The sequence below is a fragment of the Ammospiza caudacuta genome, chromosome 1 (genome assembly GCF_027887145.1).
Source record: "Ammospiza caudacuta isolate bAmmCau1 chromosome 1, bAmmCau1.pri, whole genome shotgun sequence".
Lineage (NCBI taxonomy): Eukaryota > Metazoa > Chordata > Aves > Passeriformes > Passerellidae > Ammospiza > Ammospiza caudacuta.
In genome coordinates, this window is record NC_080593.1 from 143,247,959 (window position 1) to 143,274,361 (window position 26,403).

At 40.5% G+C, this 26,403-nt stretch overlaps 1 protein-coding gene across 1 annotated transcript in view; it reads left to right on the forward strand.

Annotated features, from left to right (window-relative positions):
- FER1L6 (fer-1 like family member 6) overlaps positions 1-26,403 on the forward strand; it is a 64,509-nt gene that overhangs the window by 21,741 nt on the left and 16,365 nt on the right. Inside the window, exons 12-31 of the mRNA XM_058808673.1 lie at positions 2,423-2,531; positions 4,270-4,450; positions 8,221-8,341; positions 9,627-9,727; positions 10,389-10,479; positions 11,205-11,324; positions 12,355-12,507; positions 13,774-13,960; positions 14,523-14,647; positions 16,598-16,732; positions 17,272-17,421; positions 18,620-18,730; positions 19,346-19,507; positions 20,662-20,845; positions 21,030-21,214; positions 21,773-21,895; positions 22,027-22,066; positions 23,032-23,147; positions 24,237-24,368; positions 25,291-25,416. Of these exons, the coding sequence (XP_058664656.1) occupies positions 2,423-2,531; positions 4,270-4,450; positions 8,221-8,341; positions 9,627-9,727; positions 10,389-10,479; positions 11,205-11,324; positions 12,355-12,507; positions 13,774-13,960; positions 14,523-14,647; positions 16,598-16,732; positions 17,272-17,421; positions 18,620-18,730; positions 19,346-19,507; positions 20,662-20,845; positions 21,030-21,214; positions 21,773-21,895; positions 22,027-22,066; positions 23,032-23,147; positions 24,237-24,368; positions 25,291-25,416 (2,652 nt within the window). The remainder of the gene's footprint in view (positions 1-2,422; positions 2,532-4,269; positions 4,451-8,220; positions 8,342-9,626; positions 9,728-10,388; positions 10,480-11,204; positions 11,325-12,354; positions 12,508-13,773; positions 13,961-14,522; positions 14,648-16,597; positions 16,733-17,271; positions 17,422-18,619; positions 18,731-19,345; positions 19,508-20,661; positions 20,846-21,029; positions 21,215-21,772; positions 21,896-22,026; positions 22,067-23,031; positions 23,148-24,236; positions 24,369-25,290; positions 25,417-26,403) is intronic.

Below are 26,403 nucleotides of genomic sequence, written 5' to 3' on the forward strand. Positions count from 1 at the left end.
ACTTAGCTTCCTATTGTATAATTCCTTTTGCTCTAGCTGCATCCACATGTTCCTACTAGAAAATTATCTGACATAATATCTGCCAATGGACAGAGAACCAGTGTGGACAGCTGGGAATTACAAAGCCTGACTTCCTGCATTCATTTAAGAAAATCTGGAGCTGTCAATTGAAGTCAATAGAGAATCACTGACATAAAATCTGTGCAAATGCAGAAAGACAGATACAGTCTAGCCTGATTTAGTCTCCTCCTTTACTACTGCATTGCCAATGTGATGCTAGTGTTAGGCTGATAATCCCTTTAGAGGAAGAGCTGAAAATTATGTGCTCAGTTTCAACCAGTGGTAACTGATGTTGTTCACCTAATTCCACCTGTTGTATAGGATTACATAATGGGAAAATCTGCACTGTGGGGCTTGGAGAAGGTTGGGCAGTTGTGGCAGGGTGCGTGGGCTTTGGAGCCGAGCCAATGTTTGAGCTTTAATTCTCAGTTCCAGCACATCACTCTCTGGGAGCAGCAACAATTGCTGCATATGCAAGCTCTTTTTTTTTTTTTTTTTACCCAATAAATAGGAAAAAAAATATTCTCATAACCAATTTTCCTCCCCCTTCACTGTATCTACTACAACTACCTGGCAGGATATTGTGGCAAGCGGGCGCTTGGCCTCATCTCCCAGTGAACTAGCAAGGGGACAAGGGGAAATGGTCGTTGTTTGTGCCAGGGGAGGTTCAGGTTGGATATTAGGAAAAATGTCTTCACAAGGAGAGTGGTTAAGCTTTGGAACACGTTCCTCAGGGAAGTGGTGGAGTCACCATTACAGGAAGCGATCAAAAAATGAGTAGATGTGGTGCTTTGTGACATGGTTTAGTGGGCACGTTCAGTCAAATTTGGACTTGATTATCTCAGAGGTCTTTTCCAGCCTTGATGATTCTGTGATTCTCTGTCATTGATCAAAAACTTTGTCTTTTGTAGTGGGAGTTCCAGCTCACTTAGGATATTTGTGTCCTTTATTGGTTCTGATTCTTGGTCTTTCCACTCCATCTCTACAAGTAACTGGGAGAGGAACAATTGTTCTTTGGTCTTGAGGCCTCACCTTGAGAAGTTCACTTCCTTGGCCTTGGAATTTCTGGCCTGAGGGCTGGCTGGAGTGGGTCAAGGAGTATGTGAGCAGAAAACTGGCATGGGTAATTGCAAGCCACTTATAACTTGTGCTCCACTGTTACTTTGTTTACTCATGTAGTTGTAAATTAGCTCTGTCTCTCAGTTCTTCTCTGAAGACTAATAGAGATGACATTCAAAGAAACTTATTTCCATATAAATTTTCCTTTATATGCAAGAAATCCATTATTTTGAATTGCTCAGTCACTATGTTCTTGGGCCAGGCGAAATACCCCAGGTAGAGAAACAAACCCTGCTGAAACACCCACCAACAAAAATGAATAGTAATAATAAGGATTTAATTCCAGCTGCTGTTTCTCAGTTTCAAATAGAGAATACATAAAAGGCAATAGCATGATACAGTGATGCTTGATACTCTTTTAGTTTTGACATTCAGCAATACTTTGTGCTCCAGTAGGCAGTAATTGTATTACCACTCTCTGAAAGGAAAAGCGGGAACTGGAGACATTACCAATAATGCAAAAAATGTCTCATAGAGCCTCTGAGACAACAGAAGCAAATTATCCATCCCCACAGCACAACTTTATCAACCTATTCTGACTGCAAGAAGATATTAAAATTTGTTTTCTTTGTAATGGGAGATAGATGCATGTGTCATAGTCTCTGAGCCTTGGCTTTATTAGGGTTTCATACTGGACAAGTATAAAAAGCTAAAGTTACTCTGGAGCTGCAATCTGAGCTGTTGACTCTGATATATGATGCTGCTAATCCTTTCACTGAAGACCTATGATATTTTGCTATGTATAGCAAAGGTTTTTCAAAATGAAGAGATCATGGGCTGTGTCAAAAACTGTTTCTGCTTTGCAGAAGTCAGGGAAACAAATATTCATGCATAGCTGATGTTTTATTCATTGCCTCACTCACACTGCAGAAGAATTAGGGCTGATCTTGCCTAATGGGCCTCAGTTTGCAGGTGTTGTGAAGTGAGAAGGGTTTGGATGGGAAGGCCACAACAGTTGGGGTGTAAATTTGGGGAGAACTCAAACTATAAATTATATCTCCTTTGAGCTTAGGCTTGGCTTGGGGTTAATAGCTTTTGCTGTTAATGACCCAAGAGCATCAGAAGTGTTGGCTGGCCCTCCTTGACTGAGAGTCCATGCCAGGCACAAGCAGATGCTGGGTCTCCAATAGATGTAAACAGAGCCTAGCATTCAACAAAAGACCATTGCACTTTTCCTTCATGCTGTAAAAAAAGAGTAGAAGGTAAAACAAATGCCAACATTTTCCTCCTTCTTCTCCAATAGATCTATGAAGAGAAATTTGAAGAATTCCTTCTCTTTGGGACATTTTTTGAAGCCACAATGATTGATAGGAAGTTTGGGGACAAGCCAATAACCTTTGAGGTTTCTGTTGGTAAGTGTGCTAAGGTTTTATCCAAAGGAAAGGGGGAGCCTCAGGAGCAGGAGGATGGTAGGTGTTACTGACTGATGTGTCTCAGGGCTCAGCTTCAGAGCAGAGCCTACATTTGAGTTAACCCTGATTATCATTTCACTGGATAGATATGTTCAAGCTGAACATACTGATGCCTATCTGTCTTGCTCCCCAAATGTCCTGTATTAATGCAAATCCTCTCCCTCAGTATATACAGCATCTTAGCCAGTATTTGTCCTTTTAATCACTTGATAGGTCAAACTCAGATAATTTACTTCAGACAGAGTTCATTCTGTGATGTCTCCATTTGATCAGCCCCTGGCTGTGAGGGAGCCCTTTGTGGGGGATGATCCCTGTCCACTGTCCTGGCCAACCCCAGTGAGTTTCCTGTGGGTCTGTGAGTGTGGCAGGGGGGTGAGGTACAGCCAAGACCCAAGTTGCAGACACCACCTTGTCCTAATGTCCTCCTGGTAAGTCCTTTCCTCTTTCAGGGGAAAGCAGGACCAAACTCCATGAGCTCCTCATCATGGAGCTAAATTATCCCTCAAAGCAGACTAAAGAGAAAATGAAGACATTTTCATTAATATTTTCAAAGCAGAAGAACTTCCTCTTAAGAGAGAAGCTTGAATGGGTCTCATTTCCCTTGCAGGGATTTGGTTCTCTCTGTACCAGACCCACCAAGTGCACAGGGGCACTTCCAGTCTCAGTGCTCATGTCCATGACTGTGCTCAGCTACAGGGCTGTGTGTGCAGGGAGAGATGCTGTGAAAAACAGGGGAATCCAAGGAGGGATACTGATTCCTGCTGAAACTTAGCAGGAAGCTGAGCTGAGAATGACAAGAAACTCATTTAAATAGTTGGGCAAGGAATTATAGTGATTCTTGTCAGAATTAATACTAAAGATGAATCTGGCCCTGAATTCTGGACCTGAACATCTCTTAGCCTCCTGTGTAGCTGAAATTTGGACCCAAACTTGGCCAGTTCTCATTATTCACATGAAAGGCTGAACCAAAAATCCAGATCAGGATGTCATACGGGGTGATTCAGCACATTCTTTTCCTGCAGGGAATGTTTTCTGCCTCTCTTTTAAGATCTGTAATTATCAGTTTGATGGATGTACCTCTTTCCCAGTGCTGATAATTACCCTTTAAGGCAAAATCCTTTTAGGGAAGATGATTGTATTATTAGCAGAGTTGTCTGGTATTAGGCTTGAAGCTGAGGCCTCAAAGCATTGTTATTACTAATTCTGCAACCCTAATGTGCAAAATTTACTTGTCTGAAAAAGAGTTTATCACTTCTGAGATCAAACTTTGAAATGATCATCCATATGTTATGAAGAACACACATTTTCTGTGTGAATCAAACCCATATCAGGGCTCCTGAGTATAGAAATATCAACAGCAGTATTGTTTTGGTTTCTGAATTTCTTTACTAAAAGCTGAAGGTCCTGGGGGCCAGCAGTCAGAGGATCACATCACTAAGGGATGTGTTAGGTATTTGTCACATGGGATTGGCAAGGAAGCACTGCTCTAGAACCTGACATTCCAGAGACAAACAAAACCTGTCACAACCTTTATAAGCTGTGGTGTCGTTAAAACAGCTGAATGAACTGGAGAGGACAAAGATTTTCCACTGGCATGATTGGCCATTTTCTTTTTTTAAAGCCTCATTCATATTTACCACCTCCAGTTTAGACATCTCCTGTAACCCTGGGTCTCTAGGTAACTTTGGAAATACTACTGATGGAGTGCCAGCAGGAGCTGGAGGGAAAAAGAAGACACATAGTGGAGAAACAGAAGAAAGCCTTCTGTATGATGGGAAAGATGACATTTCTCATGACCTTGGAGTACCCCTGGTATCCACCACACCCCCTGAGAAGCCACTGATCACAGGGGGGAACAGGTGAGGATCTGTGTTTCAAAACCTCATCATGTAGGATTCTGGTTCTTATTTTTATTATCCTGTGGGACTCATGGATGAACCTAGGCAGGCAGCATTAAATGTTTGTGTGAAATGGAGTCTTTCAGGTCCTCAATTACATCTTTCACAATTTTCTTGTCTTCACTGAAGTGAGCAGGCTCTGAGCTATTTTATGTGCATCTAATCTTGGCCTCACAGGCTCTTGAATCCTTTCTGAGAGTGTTGTGTGTTACACCAGCTGTACATTGCAAAGCTTCAGAAAAATGCAATTTCTTCAGTGCCATCCCTGGTTTAGGGTCCCACACTGTGATCACAAGTAAGACCCAGCCAGTGTCCAGCTCCAGAAGCACAATGTCACATGTGAAATATTGAAATCTGGTCAAGGCAAAGAACAGATTTGCCTTCCCAGAACACTTTCTAGAGCTAATAATTATAGATACAGACTTAAATATCAAGTAGTAACAGAGATAGGAAGAAATAAGCTTTGAGAAAATAAATGGAGCAATGGATGAAAACATGCAGAACAGTTCTTCCAAATAATGTTGCTTATAAACAGAATTGTAAAGGTTTAATTCATTTGAAAGATGCTAATAAGAAGTAATATTTTCTTTGTTGTTTTGGTTGGTAGAACAATCCCTGGTGTTGGTGACTGCCAATGGCACTTCTAACTTTAGAAGGCCAAGCAGTTTACAGATATAAGGACCAGGAGGAAAACATTGACCTGGATCTGTTTGGTTTCTGGATGTCTCTAAATTTAAAATGCACTTTTATTCTTTTCTGCAATCAATGGCTCACTTAGATGAAATAGGAGTTAATGAAAGAAAACAAGAATGAAAATAACATGGTAAAAAAGTCTGGTTTTGCAGCAAGTAAAAAAAGAGAGGGGAAAAGCACTTTCTATCAGTGCTTGGTGGAAAGACAGTTGCCTTTCCTTGTTAACAGAACTGCAAATTTGGGTACATGCAGAGGGTTATTATCTTCCCTGAGAGAAGCTGGGATTTTTTAGTTTTCCCTTAACAAGAATTTAGATTTAAGAACCATTGTAAAAGAATGAATCACTCTTCAAATCAGCTATTTGCTTCTTGACTTGCTCCAGTATTAATAAAGTTTTCACAGAATCATAGAATCACAGAAATTCAAGGCTGGAAGAGACCTGTAAGGTCATCAAGTCCAACCGATGTTCTAACAATTCAACTAGATCATGGCAGCAAGTGCCACATCCAGTCTTTTTTTGAACTCTTCGAGGGATGATGACTGCACCACCTCACTTGGTAGATGATTCCAGTATCTGATCACTCTTTCTGTAAAATACTTCCTTCTTAATTCTAACTTGCATCTCCCTTGGTGCAGCTTGAGACTGTGTCCTCTTGTTCTATCCGTTGTCGCCCGGAGAAAGAGGCCGACCCCCAGCTCACCACAGCCACCCTTCAGGAAGTTGAAGAGAGTGATGAGGTCGCCCCTGAGTCTCCTTTTCTCCAGGCTAAACAACCCCAGCTCCCTCAGTCGCTCTTCATATGGCTTGTGCTCCAAGCCCCTCACCAGCCTCGTTGCCCTCCTCTGGACACGCTCAAGCATCTCAACGTCCCTCCTAAAGTGAGGGGCCCAGAACTGGATAAAATACTCCAAGTGAGGCCTCACCAGTGCCGAGTACAGGGGAAGAATGACCTCCCTGCTCCTGCTGGCCACACCGTTCCTGATACTGGCCAGGATGGCATTAGCCCTCTTGGCCACCTGGGCACACTGCTGGCTCATATTCAATCGACTGTCAACCAGCACCCCCAGGTCCCTTTCCACCTGAGCACTGTCCAGCCACACCGTCCCCAGCTTATATCGGTGCAGGGGGTTATTGTGGCCGAAGTGCAGGACTCGGCACTTGGACTTATTGAAGTTTTCTCTCATTAAAGATCCCTTTTCCTCAAATTTATGTAGAATGCTGCATCTTTTATTTCCTCCTGTGGTATTTAAAAGAGTTTGGTCAGCCACAGATACCAATTAATGAGTTTTTCACTGTCTTCCCATAATTATGTCTTGGTGGTCTCGCCACTGGATATTTTTAGTATTAATAAGTACTTAATGGGATATCCAGTACTTTAGAAAAACTGCATTTTAGATTCATAAATGAACAATAGAAAACAAAAAGGAAAGTGTATTTTGGAGATTAAAAACATGAACTAATTAAAGGAACAAGCAGAGTAATATGACTTCTAAAGCAGACACCATGAAACTCCCAGGAGTTTTCCACACATATGTTAAAACTCAAACTAAGTATAAGCTAAAACTGAAAAAGCAATTCCTCAAAATTGTAATAGTGGGAATAATAGACCTGAATTTTCAGTTTTCCATTTGAATTTTTCATGGCTATATACTCTTAGTAAATCCAATAAAAAGGTTCATAAGCTCTATGAATTTCAGGTTAAGAAGTTCAGGCCTGGGGAGACGGTTGAATTGATTTTCTTCCTTCTGAAAACACCAGAAGTAATGACACCCAAGGCCTGTGTAGCTCTGCTTTGCACCAAATTCAATGGGTAATCCTCACCTTGTTGTAGGTTATTGAGGAGAAAGTTAGTGGAAAGTTCTCTTTTGATATCACATAAGGCAGTCAAATGATGTTATGGGGAAGATAGTAATCTTTTTAAACAGAAAATATTCACACATAAACCTCTTTGGGATGTGTGGAAGTTTGAAGTCATTGATGTGACACTCAAGAGCAAAAAGTGGTTTGGTTTCCATGGTCTTGGCTTGGTGATCTAACATGTGGATTTCAGTTCTATCTGAAATCACTGGGACTATCTGAGGCTATTTGAGCCATGGCCAGAGGAACATGAAGTGGTTTGCAAATGTTCATACACATTGAAAAGGTCTCCACTGTCCCACCATTGGTATGGAAAATGAGGAGACCTCTATTGCTAAATCCAGTGTGGCTGAGCAATGAAGTTTCATAAAGCTCTAGTATTTATATACAGGAGGACAATGTGCTTATGGGGTTCATGGACTTGGCATGGTACCTGCTGCAGATCTAATCAAAGCATCAGCTTTGTGGCAGGTTTGCAGAGACTCTGGATATGCTGGCCTCCTGCTCATTTTTTCCAGTGCAAGTCACTCCTGCAGCTGAACCCACAAAGAAAGCAGAGATACAAGAATCAATACCTCGGAGTACCTTGGATACCAAGACCTTGGATTTAAGATCAAAAGTGTGAGAAGAGAGATCAGTGGATGCATTTTATCACTGAGTTATTATGAGCTTTGTATTACTTTTACTAAGCAGGCCTTGCAGATCAGTTTCTGATAGGGAATGTCAGTCTCCACAAACTCTGAAAAAGAGCATCTTGTGAAAGGAATATGGTGTTGAGACTCTGACATGGCTCTCCCACTGTGCAGTGTGTGGAACCATTGCTTTTGAAGATGTGATCAGATATTAATCTTTGCTCCTTTCCCCCTTGTAGTTTCCCACCATTAATAGTATTTAAGAGCTTCCTGCATGCCTTTTTTTTTGGCTTTTCTCCCACCCTGGAAAGCACTGAAATTAGATCCATTGACTTCAAATTGTTTCTCTTCAAGAATCTCACTGGTAGCACAAAATGATGTTTGTGTTTGCCATTCCCAAGCAAAATGTACTTGTTAGCATGTGAGAACACATCCTGTTGTGCCTGCAGCTTCTGTGCTGTGAGAGCACCACACAACTTCTCTTTGCTCTGCGTCCCCTTGACCTGCTCTGTCCCCTTCATGACCTGCTCCCTGCCTTGTTTCCACAGGAACTACCAGTACCTGCCATACGAGGAGAGGAAGCCCTGTGTCTGTGTGAGGAGCCACTGGGGCAGCCAGACCTTCAGGCTGTACTCCTCCAACACTCTGGAGAAAATGGCAGATCACCTGGTAAGGGGCAGCCATCCTCCCAGGCTCATGTACTCAGCAAAGTACAGCAGTGAGAGGCCACACTTTCCAAATCAGGCCTTCAGAATTTTCTCCCAGCTGCATTTCTTGTTGTTCATTTTGTGAGAAAGCAGTTGATATAAACACTTTCTTTTCCCAAATTTCTTTGAACTGTTAGAGCTGCTCAAGTATTCCTAACCACAATTATTTTTGGCCATAGGTCTGCTTTCCTTCCTCAGCAATGTTTTATTCTTTGTAATAATATTCAAACAATTAAATTATGAGATACAGAGTAATTTTGTCTCCTATGGCTCTTTCTCTAATGTCTTCTTGCCTTATATTTATACTGGGGCGTCATTAAAGGACAATATTTGCTCTAGTTTTCATAAAACATTGACAGAGACAGAAAAGCATATAATCTGATGGGCAGTCACTCTGATGTCCTAGTCACTGTGTTTTCCCATAATGATGGTTTTTTCTGCTTTTGTTTAAAGTTGACTATCAACAGTCTCAAAAAAGTAGGTTTTGTTGTTTGTTTTTTTTTTTAAGTGACTCCTAGTGTTAAATATTTTAATGTGGGGCACTCAATTAAGAGTCTGATTAAGATTCTGATTCATCCCTCATTTATCCATATATATCTCATGAGGAACAATGCTGAAGTCATACTTATGCCAGGTTGTATCAGGAGAGGACAATGACTTATAACCAAACATTTTGAACTCAGATATTTGAATATTAAACATCTGAATATGGGAATGTGGAGAGATAATGTTTGTCAGTACACCGAACACCCACAGGCCTTGCTGAAAATCCAGATATTTATTTTAGCTTTTAAGAACAGACTCCATTCCTCATGGATAACAGTAGGTTTTGTGATGGACCTTACGTATGGATTCAAGTGACCAATGAATTTTAAGATGTTAACTCCAGCATCTTGCTAAAGTTAGGCATCAGGATTAGAAACAGAACCAAGAACTATTTTTTTCTCCTACCTAGAGGATAATGTTTCCAAATTATTGATCTTCCTCAAAGAACTAAGAACACAAAGTTGCTCCAAGCAGTAATAGCTTGGACAAGTAATTGGAAAGACTGGGAAAAGGTCAAAATATATCATGCTGCTGGAGTCTTTTCTCTGTGCACTTCAAGTGTAGTGATATATCAAAGGTTCTTCCTGTCAGGGCACAAAATCACCTCCCTCATTCTTGCTAGTCATAAATGGCACTGAAACACCGACAGAATGACAAAGTGCCCTCCTGTGCATAATGGCTTTCTCATGTGTTTTTCATAGGAAGAATCATTAGAGCAAGTAAAGGACTTGATCAAGGTTTCAGAGACTGCAGCTGAGGAGAAAATGAAGAAGACCCTAAATGGTTTTATCAATCAAAGCAGGTAATAACCTTTACTAGGTGCATACAGAAAATTAAATTTAATGTTGGCTACAAATTCAAGGCTAGACAAGGAAACCGATGATAATTTTTAAAAAGTACAGTAAACTTACTAAGCTATATATTTTATTTATTTTGCTGTAAAAGCAAAGACCTTCCCAAATTGCAGTTTCTATTTAGACAGAGGAAATATTTATTGTTATTTTCCATATTCAATATTGACAATAGATGACTGCCAATCATTGTCATATTATTTTGGCTTTCAGAACTCTAAGAATACGTTGTATAGGTGATAAGTAGGATTTAATAAAGTGTGTGATAGATACACTAAAAACAACAACCACAGTTAATATAAAAACAAAGGATGTCACATATTGGTATAGATCCAGTGGACTCTGTGTCAAATGACGTGATTGGGCTCAAAATAGATATAAGCCCTTATTTCTAGATATTATTAATCCATTTCTGGGAAGTATGGTGCCGAGGTTTTGGATTCTATTCCTTTAATCTTATAGGTACATGATGTTTTAGAGATTTTCAGCACCTTTGTCTTCTGGTTCATGTACTACAGCAGACACAGAACATTCCAATGTATTTTAGCACATTAGTATTCTCACATTAAAAAAAATAACAGATTTATAGCCCCTGTTATTCCTGTGTCCTAGGGCGTTCATGGTCATTGCTGAAAAGAAGCCCAGAGGGTTGAACTGCACTGCTTTGGACAAAAAGAGGCTCATGCTGTTCAAGCAAGAGCTGGTATGTGCTGTTCTTTTCCTATAAGCATTGATGCAATGATGATTACTGAAAGCACACTGCTTGGGGTTTTTTCTTCTATTTTATTTTCTATTTGATTGCCCTATATGGGAATGCTTTGTAATTCATATGAATATAGTATCCATGAGCATTTATTTTAATAAATCCCATTGTACTTAATAAAGAGCTGTCAGATACACTAAAATCAATCAGAAGGTGTTGTTTTTAAATACCAATAAGGCATTATAATAATCAGATTATTTTTCTCATCCAAGCATCTTAAAATGGAATGATGCTGAGTTCAGTGGAAAAGCACCAAATTTACAATTTTACAGATTTACTGCTGTGGCGATGCTGAACTTCAAGACTAGTAAAGTCTGGCCTTTGTAAGGACCTTAGAAGGAGAACCTCACTTGACCTAGTAATCTCCAGGGAACCAGTGAGAAGAAACAAAACTATGTGGAGGTCATCTGAATATTTGTTACCTTTTTTTACTCTTTGTAGCACAAAAGATTGTGCCTTCTGTCTGGATCAAACCCCATTATATCCAGGTGGCAATCACATGTTGTTTGGGACTTCCATACATGCAGTATACAGACAAACAAAGACAAACATTGAACAAAGCATCTCCCATCTTCTCTTTTCAACTTGAATCAAAGACTGTTTCTCTTCCACTTCAAACTACTTGATAACAGATGAAAAGTATATATTGTCTTTCCTCACTGCAGGAAGCAATGTCCAGTGATGCCAAGGGAATCATTCAGCAGCAGAAAAAGAAGATGCCAGTGGATGAAATGATCCGTGAGACTCAGAGCTTTATAGACAAAATTCGATTCTTGGTTGATGAGGTAATCCACACAGAATTCAGAAAAAAATTATTTTCATAATCCCATGTGAATAATAACTTCTGGCTTGGTTGTCCAAAGAGTTCTCCTTCAGATATCTGGATCTTATTATCTTTTGCATTAAATGGAGCTGTTATCAAAGCAGGGTAGGAAATACTGGGCTGTGTGGTATGGAGAGGCTAAACCACAGATATTTTTTTTTAAATAGGGTCATTCCATACATGATGGCTTGGAGAAGCCAGGTTTGTGATATGAAATGTCTCCACCTCTATGGACACCTGTATGGATTGGGACTGATATGAGCTTGGGGTGCCTATATCATTTAGCCTGAGAATGACAGAAAAATTTATATATTTGGTTGGGCCAAAATCCAGCCTCTGGAAAGCTGTGCCTCTGAGAGCTGCCTGTGCTAGCAAACCAAAGAGGGCCATGGCTGTTCCCTGGCACAGAGAGCAAGTGGCACAGTGGCTTGGTTAGCATCCTACACACAAATTCTCTTCCTTCTTAAAATAGAGTGGGCCTGCTTACAGTTCCTTCAGGGAACAACCCCTTGGCTGGTCTGTTTTACAGTTTTGTTTGGGGAACATTATATGGGACAGGGCAAGGCAGTCTCACTGAGCATTGTCACAAGCAGAAAAGATGATCACATGCCAGTGTTTGAGCTTGGTCCTGCTCCTTTTTGGTTTGCTGGTATAGATGAAATTGGTGATATTTCCATGGTAGTTGCTTACATGGTCTGTGGTTAAGTTATTTTCTGGGACAGAGACATACCCACATTCTTAATTTTAGTTTCTCCTGCAATTATGAAGTAATCCTTAATCACTCTATAAAGCTCTTTACCTTCAGCTGTATTAGAAATTGAGGTACGGACTGCAAAGCATGAAGTGACATTTAATTCAGAGGCATATCTGCCACTCCACAGGAGCCGTGAGGGCATCAGCTCTTACTCTTAGAAAGAGTGCTTCAATAAAAATATGATGTTGGTGGCTCATAGAAAGAATTCAGTTTTAGTTCAATATGCCTCATTTAACAGCCACAGCATACAGTGCCTGATGTGTTCATCTGGATGATCAGCAACAACAAAAGAGTTGCATATGCCAGAGTCCCAGCAAAAAACATCCTCTACTCCCCAGCAAAAGAGCAGAGAGGCAAGGACTGTGGGAAGATTAAAACTCATTTCCTGAAGGTAAGTCTGTGGCACACTGCAAACAGGTAATGCCTAGGGAGAATTTGGTATTCAGATTTCTTCCAGGGACAGTATTTTACAGATTAATCTTTGTAATATAAAAATTATGTACAGATTTGTATCCATCAGTTATTAATATTTGCTTGTAACATTTATACTTGTCATTCTTTAGTCACTCTATCATTGCCAGGCTTTTGATGTATGAGTAATTAATTCCCTCACTACTTGTTATGGGAAGTATAGAACATTGTTCATCAATGGCTGTATTCATAAACAAATAGAAAAGGTACAGCCTCTTTGCTGACAAAAACATCAGAATGCAGCACATGAAAGCCTGTGAGAAGACTGGTGAGAGATCAGCAACTCAGTGAGGAAACCTAGGTATTCAGAGGTAATACAGGAATTATTTATACTTTCTATTTAAAACATGCTTAAGTTTGCACAATATATGTGCAAAAAACCTGTTATGGGATTATTCATGATAAAGGAAAGCCCTAGTGGATATAAGCCTACAAAGTAGTGTGACCAGTAGGTCCTAGAGTGGAATATTGTGCAGTGTAATTGTTACTGTGACCATCAGGAAAAACCCAAATACTCCAGACAGCAGTAACTTCATATAATGACTTTTTAGTGGTTTTTCACCTTGGACTTCTGAGAATACTCCCATAAGGCACAGCTAAAGAACACATAAAAACATTCAAGGTCCTGAGATACTTGCCATAGGTGCTTGCTAAGCAAAGTACTGTTTGCCTGCATGAAATAAAATATTCTGCAAATAACTATCCAGCCCCTTCAGTATCAGGAATTACCTTAGGAACAGACAATACTGAACTCTGAACTTAGCAGATCAAGATGAAGTGGGAAGGAAGAAAAAGGGAATAATAAGTCAAGACTAGTAACATTTTGTTTTCTGACCTGCCCAATGGCACAATGTTTAGTAATACATGGGACTAACTATTGGATATGCATGAAATGGAAAGTGGGCTGAAGCCTGGGCAAAGTAGGGGATAAAATAGCACTTATATGTGTGCAGCTGTAAGATAGTCTGTACAAAGCTGTGCATATTTGCATTATGCAGTTTACATAGACTGTTAGTTGAGCAAACTACTAATTCCTTCCCTGAGAATCCCAGAAGATTCTTGTGCTAAATGAGTTTCAGGGCCACTCACTGTGAAGAAATGCCAAGCTCAGAGAATGCTTCTTTATTTTACTCAGCACCCAGCCATCTCTCTTGAGCTTGTTGGTAACATTGGATTTTTATTTCAGCTCCCAGGCAAGCGCCCTCTGGGCTGGACTGTGCAAGCAAAGGTGGACATCTACCTGTGGCTTGGACCCAGCAGCTATGCCCACAGTGCCATGGACAATTTGCCTGTAGGATATGAGATTGAATTATCATCTAACACTAACTCAGGGCACAGTGGGCTGCCCTCCTCTGCTTGCCTGCTGTATAAAAGTAAGGCACTCTTTCTTCTCCCCATTAACAATTAAGAGAAATGGCCCCAAAAGCTCTGGTTCACTGTGGCACAACCCCTGTATAAAGTAGCTGTTCTAAAATGACAATGGCTTTGGTTCTTCATCAGAAAAGGCTGGCTTCATTGCCAAGTCATCAGTTCTGCCACTGACACTTTGTAGATGTCAGGGAAAGAAGGAACTTGTTCACTTGGGATTTCTGTTCCCTGTCCCATGAATCTGTCTCCTTGTAGAGGAAGCATCCCTGAGTTCTCCTGATGATGCGTAGAACGCCTAGTGCATAAGAGTGATGGCAGATAATAAAAAATTGGCCAATAAAAATTGACACTTAATAGCCCTGCAGTAGAGACCTACATAATTGATTTCAGGTGAATTCAGATGTCTTGCACAACTTCTGAGTGTCTCAGGTGCTTCTTTGGTGAGACAGCACCAGCAACAGTTCCCCTTGTCAGATCCTGGTTGGAGAGCAGCTGGTGACTCTCCCCCCTGCCCATGTGCTGCAGTTTCATGGAGCTGATGTTGCTGTTTTCTCTGCCTTGATGCAGCCCTGCACCTCTTCCAGCTGAGAGCCCACATGTACCAGGCCAGGGGGCTCATTGCTGCTGACAGCACCGGACTTTCTGATCCTTTTGCAAAAGTTACTTTCACATCACACTGCCAGACCACAAAGGTAAATTCCAAAGCCTCTTTTGGGTACTGAAAACTCTTTTGAAAATGGTTTGGGTTTTTTGGGTTTGGTTTGTTTGGGTTTTCTTTAAGAATTAAGATATGAAAAGGGAAAATCTTGGTTTTGCAAGGAACTACCTAGCAGGAAAAGTTAGATGGCTGCTGTTAAAGAGCTGATCTTGAAAGTGCTCTGCAAACAGGCACAAGTTTACATGTTACCCACTACTCTAATAAGAGGTGCAGCACTACTAGTTTATTTTAGCTCAGATATCAGATTCTCTGGGATTACTGGGACTTTTGTAGCAAGTGTTCCTTTCTTCACATCTTTATTTCTGTGTTTTGAATTTGGACAGTTGTCATTGCTAGGTATCAGTGTGGTTATAAGGATGAACCCTCATGGTTCTCTTTTCCTCCAGCCTGTGCATTCAGTCACTGAGCAGAGTGAAAACTTTTCCCTGGCTCCTGTGGCCATGTGAGCCAGCACAGCCCTTGGTGATGGAATATGGCAAAGCCCACTGGTGGTTGTAGAGCCTTAAAATGGGAATGAGCTGAAAACAGAGAGCTGGGAGACTTAAAGGCTGTTAAAATATGCCCAGTAGGGAATGGGCATCTCCCATCTCCCTCTGGAAACTCCAGGGATCAAATGGGCTCCTGTGGGGCCTCTAGAGAGAAATGGAAACTTCTACAGAGTTTCAGCAAGAAGGGTTGAGGTACAGCCTGGGCAAGTGAGCAGGAGGATGGTTCCTCACAGAACATGGAGACTTTCAAACGTCCTGAGCCCTTTATAATTACTCTGGAGATAAAATTGGGCAGGAATTCTGACAATCATGCCACAAACAGAATTTGCTGAGCCAAATGTGGTCTTGCTTCACACCAAATGCAGTCTTGCTTCAGAAAAAATATTTAACCCTCCCATCCAGCCCCTCCCCATAAAACTTCACAGAAAACTGTTTCAATTAATTCTAATATTCCTCTGAAATTTTATTCTGTTACAAAGCAAGTTCTGTTGCATATGCCAAAGGGAGAAAAAGTAAAAACCCTTCTCTAAATTGTAAATGCCTGCTTGTGCTACTTCTGCCTCAGGGTTATTAATTGATTTTTTCCTGTAATGTGATTTTAACTTCTAATAGAAGATGATGAATGAATCAAATTAAATCAGTGTCTAGATGCACCAGATTCTGGAAAGTAGAATTTGGCCCCAGAAAAATATGTGTTTATAGGCACAGAAGTGTTAAGTTTATTCACTGCCTGAATAAAATGTTGCAGCTGATAACTTGCATATTTTCATAAGTGTCAGTTAAGATCCAATAAATGGTAAAGAACCTTATTTCCATTCAAAATAATGAGAGCAGGTTATGAGTAATTTTGCAGTTGGCATGTTTTTCCTCTTTAACTGTTATCTTTGTTAAATATATTTTCTGCCTGGGCAGGTAAAACATTCTCTATGAGGAAATGCTATAAGCATCCACCTAATTCAAATTACAACAAATTAAAAACTTCTGATTTCCTATGAGTGATTCATGAAAATATCTTCTTTCCTTTTCATAAAGTGTTAAGTGTCGTTACACAGAACTAAAAATAAGATTGAAAAAATGTGCCCTGGAGAAGTGAAAACTGGCCTCAGTTGGGGAAAAACTTTATTTTAATAGCACTTGGCATAAGCCTGCTCTCCTGAAGCAACAGCTTTCCTCTAACTTTAATACTGAAGTTTGTCTACACAGACTGGTTGTCATGTATTGATATGCTTTTAGGGATTTGTGAGGCAGAGAGGGAAATGGAGAAATTGGAGGTACCAGCCTCATAGTTAAGGATTCATATTCTCCTGCTGAAAAGTGTGGTGTCTCAGCCATGGCATTGCTCAGGCTGTGGAAAAGGAGGTCACCAGCAGATGAGCGCGTCCTGCTGAAGGGTACTCAACCAAACAACTCAATAAATAATCCCTCTCTTCCATTAGATCATTTCTCAGACATTGTCCCCCACCTGGAACCAGACCCTGCTTTTCAACAACATTGTGGTTCACGGTGACAAAGAGGAGATCGCCCAGTTCCCACCAGAGATTGTCATCGAGCTGTACGATGATGATGCAGTGGTAAACTCAGAGTTCTTCTCACTAAAAACCTGGGCTTTTACAACCTACTGCAAGCATGAAAGCAAAGCTGAGTCACTGAATAGGCTTTAAATGGATCACCTTGCTGAAGAGAGCTCAGTGCTACTGGGGTTTGCAGTTTAACATCTGAGAACAGCCCTGAGATTCACTACATGGCCTTGCAAAGATGTGGCCTTTTATTTTCCCCGAGTGAATCTTGCTCCCAAACACCAGTTTACAGAAATCAGAAGCATCTTGCCCCCAGGCTCCCTGAGCTCTGCTGTAAATATTGTACCTAAGTCCTGGTCAAGACCATGCAGACTCTGATGCAGTCTCACTGACTAAATACAGACCTCAGAAATTTTGGATACACTGAAGAGCTAATAAGTACTCAACTCTTCCTCTTCATAGCTGCCTTGTATCTTACCTTGGACTTTCCTTCAGAAGGGTTTTTTTCATAAATACTAACTCTGCATCATCTCAGATCCTGTAACTATTGTGAAATCCAAATGCATTTGACCCCTGTATTCTCCTTTATTTAGGGTAAGGCAGAATATATTGGGTCTACAGTGGCTGCCCCTGTGGTGAGACTTGCTCATCAAAACTATGAACCACCAAAACTTTGTTATCACCCAGTGCACTGTGGAAGTCTTTCAGGAGGAGACCTTCTTGCCACATTTGAGCTTTTGGAGGTAAATTTGACGTTCTCAACAATTACACTTTTACACCCTGGGGTTCACAAAGCTGCCATGGCATCAGAGTCCGTGATATCTTGAATTAATAGGAACTACGAGCCATTGGGCTTCATAGTCCCCATGCAATTCCTGTCACCCCTTCCCCCTTGTTAGAGGCCACTGCCCACACACACACCCCTGCCACACTTCACAGGCTGTCAGCCTTCTTTGCCTGTCACTTGCCCTGCCCTAAACCCTGCTCTGCCCTGAGAAACTGTGAAAATCTCACTGCCATTGCAATGAGCTGCTGTTTGGAGTAGCACAGGGCCCTGATTACCAGCCTTGAAGCTCCCATATTGCTTTCACTTTTAGGGAAATGAAAAGGTGAATAATAAGGATTGGATTAGGGAGGTTGAGGTTTTAGATACCCCTACTATATTAAAAGAAATATTGCATGGTTTCCAGCTGCAAGACAAAAGGAAAATTTAGGACTGGGATCTATCATGCCAGGATTTCAGGCAATTTCACTGAAATTTGCAGAGCTATCAGCTAAAGGTAAATTAACTGCTGAAAACCTAGAACAGCTTATTCTGAAATCTGAAATGGGAAAAATGTGGAATGCCATAACATGTCTTACTGATAAAACAGGCTTTTAATCATGATAATTATTATGTCTGGTGAAATCTAACACCACATGGAATATTTCCTCATAGTGGTGTCACAGGAGACAGTGAGGGCTTCAGACAAAGTTCATTAGAGAAGCCTTCCTGCTGAGTCACAAGGTGCAGAGAGGATCACATCCAGAATTTCCTGTGGAAGCCTTCTAAGCAGTTTTGCTCAGGATTTTTGTTAAACAGAATTACCATGCTTTCCATTTTTAGTAAGTAGAATTACCGTGCTTCAGTACATGCATGTCTTTAGGGCAAACTATGTCCTACTAGGTAAAAGGAGCCTTTTTTGAGAAAGGCACATAAACCAAATCGATTGAATACTTTTTCTGCCATGTGTTTTAGCATCACAGCATGAGAGGAAGAATTTCAAGTCACATTCCTCTCACAGCACACCAGTTCTGCTCTGCAGCTTGTCTTATAAAAGGGATTGAATTAGTGTGTTCTATGTGCCATTATCAACAGATACTTCCAATACTGTTTGTTTTTTTTTTTTTTTTTTTTTTTGTGCAAAAACCAGCCTGAATTACAATTGCTTCATTTTTCAGATTCCTGAGTCAGATCCAGACAGACTTCCCCCCCTGGATCCACCAGATATTGGCCAGATTTACCCAGTCCCAGCTAACATACGGCCTGTTTTAAGCAAATACAGAGTGGAGGTGAGATACTTTGGCTATTTCCCTTTCCTAACCTCATTTCCTTTTATTATCTTGTTGAACTGTAGCAGTAACTGATGATTTTACAGTCTTGATCAATATGATTCACATGGAAGTAGCATATGAGGTCATGCAAGGCTGTGCTTCCACTGAGGGGAACAGTGGGGCTGTGTCTCAGTCCTGACCTGCTGGCACTTCTCTTGTGGCAGAGCAAGGCTGGTGGATCCAGCTCTGTGCAGCCAAGGAAGTGTCCACAGGAGATGGAGAGCTTCCCCTGGCAAATGGCACCCCTGGAGCTGCAGTTTGGCATCAGCTGCCTCACAGGCTTCGTCTCTGACTTCAGCCAAACAATGCCTTCTGCCTGTGTACCAATGCCTACACCTTCCCTGCCCTTCTCCCTTGTACAGTTTGTGTCCAAAGTAGACTGGTATTAGAAAGCTGGGAAAAGTGGCAGCTTTTCCTCTCACTGCAATGCCTGATGCTGCCCAGCCTCACTGTTCACTGCCACTCATTCTGCAGCCTTCACACAGCTGCTGTCAGCTCATTTGCCCATGGCAAGCCAGGGTTTCTGCAGGCTGACAGAGTTTGTTCCTCTCTGTTTCTCTCTGCACACCACAGGTGCTGTTCTGGGGCGTTCGAGAGCTGAAGAAAGTTCAGCTCCTGTCCGTGGATCGGCCCCAGGTTCTCATCGAGTGTGCAGGGAAAGGAGTCAAATCCTCTGTCATACAGAGCTACAAGAAAAACCCCAATTTCACTGGCCTGGCAGACTGGTTTGAAGTGGTGTGTACAGCATGCTGCCTGTCTGTTCTCTGGTCCGACAAGGTGTTAATTACCATTAATCTTCCTTTCTTATAAAATAATTTATTCTGTGTCTTGATTAAATACTAAGGGATATCAGTTCTTGTGCAAAAGCTGATTTGAAAATACTTTAAAAGACTTCTGCTACAACCATATGATAAATATGATAAATAATACAACCGTATGATAAAAGAAGATGATATTAAGTCCCATGTAGATAAGAAAATGTGTTGCAATCAGATTTTTACTGATAGGTTGGAACATGTGGGCAGCTAACAGAAATATATTTATTATTTTTCCTTCTCCTTTCTAATTTTGCTGGGTAGTATTTGGTTTCCTTTGTTGTCTTTCCATTCTTGCAACTTTCCTTTGTGTGTTACTGGGTTATTAATGGGATTGATAACTTCTGGCTTTTGAGCTCAGGATCTTCTTGCATAGTCACACCTGCTTTTATGAACTGCATATTATTGTATCACCTGTTGGTTTGGTTATAAGAGCTGGCACTTTCAGAAGCAGTCACCAGCAAAACAAAATTGTTCAATTTGCTCTTGAGAAAAGTATATCAAAACAATAACATGGGTACTGAAGTACAGTTCCTACAGTATTTTTAGCTCCTACTGTACTGTCCTAAGAGCTGTTTTCCTCTTGGTAGTTCATCCTAGAAGGCATGTAACCACCCAGGGCCCACATCTCGTTGTTGGGCAAACTGAGGCAGATAGGGCAGAGAGCCTTCAACAAAGCACAGTGGAATTAGGACTCACAACTTCCAACACTGTATTTCATCCTTCTGGACGCTCCTGATTGTGCCAGTTTATTCTAACAAGAGATGCTTCAATATGAGAGCATGGGATTCATCCCAGCAGCATGGTCTGTACAGTCCACTCTGTATTTTAAAGAGTTAAAATTGTATTTTAAAGAGTTAAAATTGTATTTTAAAGAACAAAATTTTTAGATTTTGCAGAAAACCAAAATCATATTGCCTATGCTGAATTAATTTTGCATTATGAATATGTTCATTGCTAAGGAAGAGAAGGGAGGGAAGAGTGGAAGCCTTATTGCTGGGCATGAGAAATATTCCAGGCATGTTCTATGGTCTCTAGCAATTCTCTCAGGCTGCTGTCTGTCCCCTGCACTAGGAGCTGCCTGAAAATGAACTCTTGCATCCACCACTAAGCATCTGTGTGGTTGACTGGAGAGCATTTGGGAGGAGTACTCTTGTTGGAACACATACCATCAACTGTCTTAAGCAATTCCTATGTAAAACCCCATTAGGTCTTCAAGCTGCACCTAACAGAGTAGACATTGCAGAAACTGAGAAAGGTAAGTGCTCAATTCTGACCCCAAATAAAAAGATAAAGGTCCTTCTTAGAGGTTTACACTTAGGAGTGTGCTTTATTGTGTTGAGCATAGGATCAAACCCTTAATCACAATTATTTGATGATCATCAAATGCAATGACAGTATTTCTGCAAAATCTTACCTAACTTGCAAAGTTTCAATTTCAGCTTCCCCTGAGTCATCCCAGCCTGCTGAACTACCTCAGGAAGATCCATTTTTAGCTGATGGCATCTATGCTGAGGTGGAGCAGGGTAAATGGACAGTGGTAGAGCCAGACCCATCCCTCACAGCACCTCCTGCCACTGAGCCAGAGCACTCTGCCTCTGAGCCAGGGAAAGAGAAGAAGCACAAGGTGGGTACAGCTGAAGGCACCAGCTATTCCCTCCTGCAGTCTTGCAGACTTCAGCCCTTCCTTAAGAAGTGATAACCTGTTGACCCCAGGTTTAGAGATTTTGGGTATTGATGTTGATACCCACGCTATCCTGCTGGCCCTCAAAAGAACTAATTAACAATGCAGCTTTGACCCCACAGAATTTCATTACTTCCACTGATAGGTTCTTAAAATTCTTGCAGGTTCAAGCTGGAGAAACCAATTTGTATCTGAATGTTTGCATCCCTTGAAAGATCATTATTTATTATCTGTGTAGATTTGCCTGTTGTATGGGTTGCTCCTGTGGCAGTGTCTCCAATGTGTAAAGTCATGGCAGAGTCAGTAGAAAATACAGAGATAGCTTTAATAATACAGTGATTACAATGTGTCTTGGAATAAAAGACAGAGACAGGAATTCAAATTGCATTTTGTTTAACTTTTGGAGGCTGAAATTTTCTGTGTATACAGCTGTTCATGCTAATGCCATGAGTCAGGTGATCAGTTTTAATCAGTTCTAGTGCTTTTGCCATTGTTTGGTAGGAGACTAAAAAATCTATCCGACGGTCAACAAAGAGGAGAAAAAGAACCATTGCAGATGAATCAGCTGAAAATGTCATTGACTGGTGGTCAAAATACTATGCTTCTGTGCTCAAAATGCAAAAGGTGAGTCACCCAGCATGTCCAGAACTCTCACAGATGAGCAATGTTGTAAAAGCAGATTTACTGCTGAATAATTCCTTTTCGGTATTACACTCATAATGAGGAGTTTGTCCATCGTGTTTTTCTTTTGAAAGGCAAAAGGAATTTTTTCCAGTGAAGGAAAACCTGAAGACAGTAAGTAAATTATTTGCATTTTTCTAATATTTTGCACCAATACTGTCTCTAGTGTCACTTTTGTACTATTTTGCTGGCACCAATTAATGTCTGGTAACAGAGTACTGTTGGTGTACTGGGTTCTTTCCTCTACAGCTGATTAGATGATGGGTAGGTTAAAACTTCACAGTCAGGGTTGTGTTAACATGAATTTCCTGTCAGTCAAATAAATTGTAAATTCTCTTCTGATTATTTTTGTTGCAAATTTTCACCTGCGATGATAAGCATTATACATATAGGACATCTCTGACATTAAATATTTAGTGCTGTTAAACACACAGGAACTACTCCAAAAAAATGAAAGTAAAGTGAACTCAAAATCCAGACTTCAGCCAAAGAACTGAACCATCTCACTGTAACTTTTGAGGGCTCAGCCTCTTTTTGTTGGGAAATCCCCTCTCAGTGTTTGGAATCTGACTTTAGTCTGGTGTACCTCCTCCCATTTCTCACACTTCCAGGCTTTCACCAGGTGAAATACACCCTATTTTGAGATATCATTAAGCAGAGAAGGACTTCAGTCATCCTGATATCTGAAGTAGCTGTCAGCCTAAACAACAGTTTTCAATTTTAAATAAACCTTGAATTTTATGTGAAAGCTGATGAAATCTGTTTATTTGGACTGGGGAGGAGTCAGAGAGGGAGGAGAAGGGTGGTCTGGAGGTGGCCATTGGGGAGGGGGCCATACAGGGCACCACCACACTTGGCCCAGCAAGCTCTTTATGAGCACTGGCAGCCACAGAGGGCACAAATTGCCACCTCCCTGCCTGGGAGCACCAGTGGTAAAAGAGAGGATCCCTATGTCTGGCAGTAGAGGAATAGAGAAAAAGCAAGGAGGAATCTTTAAAAAATGTACTTTGCATCCCTGTGTGAACCATTTTATGTACTTTGCTTACTAAAACATAGACAATGTCATTAAATTTCTGCAGATAAGCAGACTTCTGACCACATAGCATTGATCATAGAGGATGAGCCAGACAAAAAGAAGAAGGATAAGACATTGAAAAGGATGCAGAAGGAAACTCCAAACCTAGCAACACTGCAGGTAAGAGAAAAGTAAGGCTGAGGTAAGGCTGTTGTTATTCACTGTCTCTCCAAAGTTTGACATCACAGTTTGGCAAACCCTCCTTACACATATTTCAGACACTTTAAAATGAATAAAATACAATGAATTATAGTGATAAAGCTCTTCAGCACAAGTGACACAGAGGAGACCATGGTGTGGCCCGCTTGGTTTAAGACATAGAATTTATTGGTGTAGACAAACCCAGAGAAACTTCAGAGAAATTCAGTTTTGTTGTTTGTATGTAAAATACTGTAGTTGGAAATCCCAAATTTCATGTTAGAAATATTGCAGCCTATTAAGAATGTCCTTAAAAAGAGGTGTAAAGCATTACTGTGATGGGTAGTGCACCCTCCCTGATGGGAAATAATACTCAGCTTAGATTTGATTGGGTAATGACAGAAGGAATTCAAAGAAAACTATATGGGCTGTGCAAAATGCCTGGAGAGATGAGAGGCTTGAAAAGATTAGAACAGTTTGGATTAGATTGTGGCTGAATAAATGGGAATTTGGAACTGCTGTTTCCATTTTTTAAGAGATGGCAGCAGTATAGACCCTTCCATTTAATGCTTGATAAATTACTGGGGGAGAGTATTGAAAAAACATGTTCTTTGAAGAATTATTTGGTCTTTTGAGATATCCTAAAGCTCTGTCCCCACAGCACTTTACTATTTTCTGCTTTGCTCTCAGGTTTTGATGCATTAACCCAATAGAATGGGTCAGTTCAACATAGGCACATTGCAGCAAGGAAACAGAAGCAAAGAGCAGCACATCCACAGTTTTTCACTCACACCAGTGGCTACAAATGTTCATTTTGGCCCCTCCAGATTCACTTCCACCTGCTGCATTAATGTTATTTCAGTATCTGGGGAAAGCCTTTGGTTGAGGACAAAACTGGTCCTGTTTTAAATGGGGAATTAACTTATTTCCTCAAGGACTTCTGCAAAACCTTGGTTTTTATTAAAGTCTGCATTTTGGGTCAAAATGAATTTCTATTCATTCTCTAATAAAAAAGTTGCTATAAATATATTCACTGCACCACAAAATTTTAGCATTCCTCTATTTTCAAAGATTTATGAAGGAGATTTGGAGAGTGAATTTAATAACTTTGAGGACTGGGTGAAAACTTTCCAGCTCTTCAGAGGAAAATCTAATGATGAAGTTCATGCTGATGCTGAAGACAGAATAATAGGAAAATTTAAGGTAAGCTTTGATGTTAATTAAATGGGGAATAATTTAGAGATTTTAGGTTTTAATACATATTTCAGGGATGCCAGGGATGAAAGAAATAAATATTGCTAGTCTGTTGTAAATAGAATTATTTTTATTATATCTAAGTAAAGCTTTTTCCTTTCCCATCATCTGATAGAAAAAAGCATCATCCAGCAGCAGCTGTTCACTTCTGTTTTGAGATAAGGAATCACAAGGAGTTTGAAATTCCAGAAGGGGAAGAAGAGATATTATCTAGTCCAGATTTCACTAATGCAATTTGGTTTCTACACTTTCAGTTACAGAACCTTACATGTAATTTTGTGTAATTTAAGTGTGGGCCCTCACAGCTACAGCCTTATCCAGGGTTCCATCAGGCAATCTGAAAAGTTCAAAGCCTAAGTAATGTTATTAGGATTTGTTTGATTAAACTCATTGATGTCTCAGTTAGATTGCAATGCAGATTTCTGTCCAAATGACTTGTTAGTGCTTTCAGGCAGTGTGAGCTACTCAGCAAGATGAGTCAGTATTGATTCATATGAGCTGCAAAAATACAGCTGGATTCCTCTCACACTCTTATGAAACTCACTCAATGGAATTATTAATTTGCCAATATACAGTTAAGGTAAAAATATTATTTTTAAAATATTTATGATAAGAAAACTAGATTTGGAAGACCTACAGGTATTAGTTTAAAATAGGCACAGAGATACTCCTTGTAAATATCTAAATATGATAGTACCATATTGGAGAGAACAGACATGTTAAAAGGTGATGTTTGGTGCAATGCAGTTTGGGTTCTCTGTGAGGGCTACCACAAAATAAGTTGCATGAGTTACGGTTTTTTCATTCAAAGGGTTGTTTTTTATTGCAATTGATCTGGTTTCAAGGGAGATAAAATTCCATGTATTTCCAGGGCTCCTTCTGCATATACCCAAGTGCTGAGGATGGCAGCTTGCTGGATGGGGGGCAGCCCCGCATCCTGCAAGGGATCCCCCCAAACCACCCTGTCAAGGTGCTCATCAGGGTTTATATCGTGGCAGTAAGTAGGCAGATGCTCCTTTAACCTTGAATTAACTTGGATTTTTCTTCTCAACTAAGTTTACCTTAAATGTCTTTGTTTAAGCTTCTGAAAATCCTCATCCATGGGGTTTGGGCTTTTTCTTTGTCATATTTCAGACAAAGTTTCATACTGTAGAAATGTGTGTTCAGAGTAGAAAATGTTACATATATCCCTCACAATAAATCTGGAGATTTCTGCAAGATTGGAGAATCACTCTACTTGTTGAAACTAAAAGCTCAGGATACATAACTAGCATAGTACAGATAACCTGTTCCAGCCACAATATGCAAATGCAGTCAATTTTAATGAGTAGAGTTGTTAAAAATGACACACATTTAAACAAAACCTCAGTAAGGGGGAAATGGTAGTGTAGTTTTGAGGGCCTATGAGTAGCACACTATGAAAGTTCTACAAGTGAATAAATTTTCAGTAAAGGTAGAAATACAGAGCACAGGATGAGAAACAAAGCTGTGAGAGGTAAAATGGGTAGAAGAAACTGGTGTTTCAGAGAAACAAGAGAGTTGCAGGTAATCTAAGACAGAATGATGGCATGCAGAGAGATTGTGGCAACAAAATATAAACAGATAGTTTTACTTCCTGAATGAATATAAGGACCTAGAGATCTTTTCCAACCTTAATTCTGTGATTCTATAAAGAGTTGGTTTGCACTGTTCAAGGCTCTGGAGCAATATTTGTGGTTAATCTTTCCTGAATCCTACCTGCACTTGTGCACCCAGCTTCTTCTGGCATTGCCTTTCCTGCTCAGCTTTTTCTGTCTTAGCAATGGGACAACATTTCCAGCTTTGCAAACACTCAAGATCTTGTTTTTGAAGTAGCCTAGAAAGCCTCAGGCCAAATTTTACATTACATGAGGCAGACAAAGTCCCTGAACTTCCAGAACACCAGGACCAGGCAGGAAAACCACAGTCCTCTGTAGGGACCCTGCTGTATTTAAGCAAACTCCTT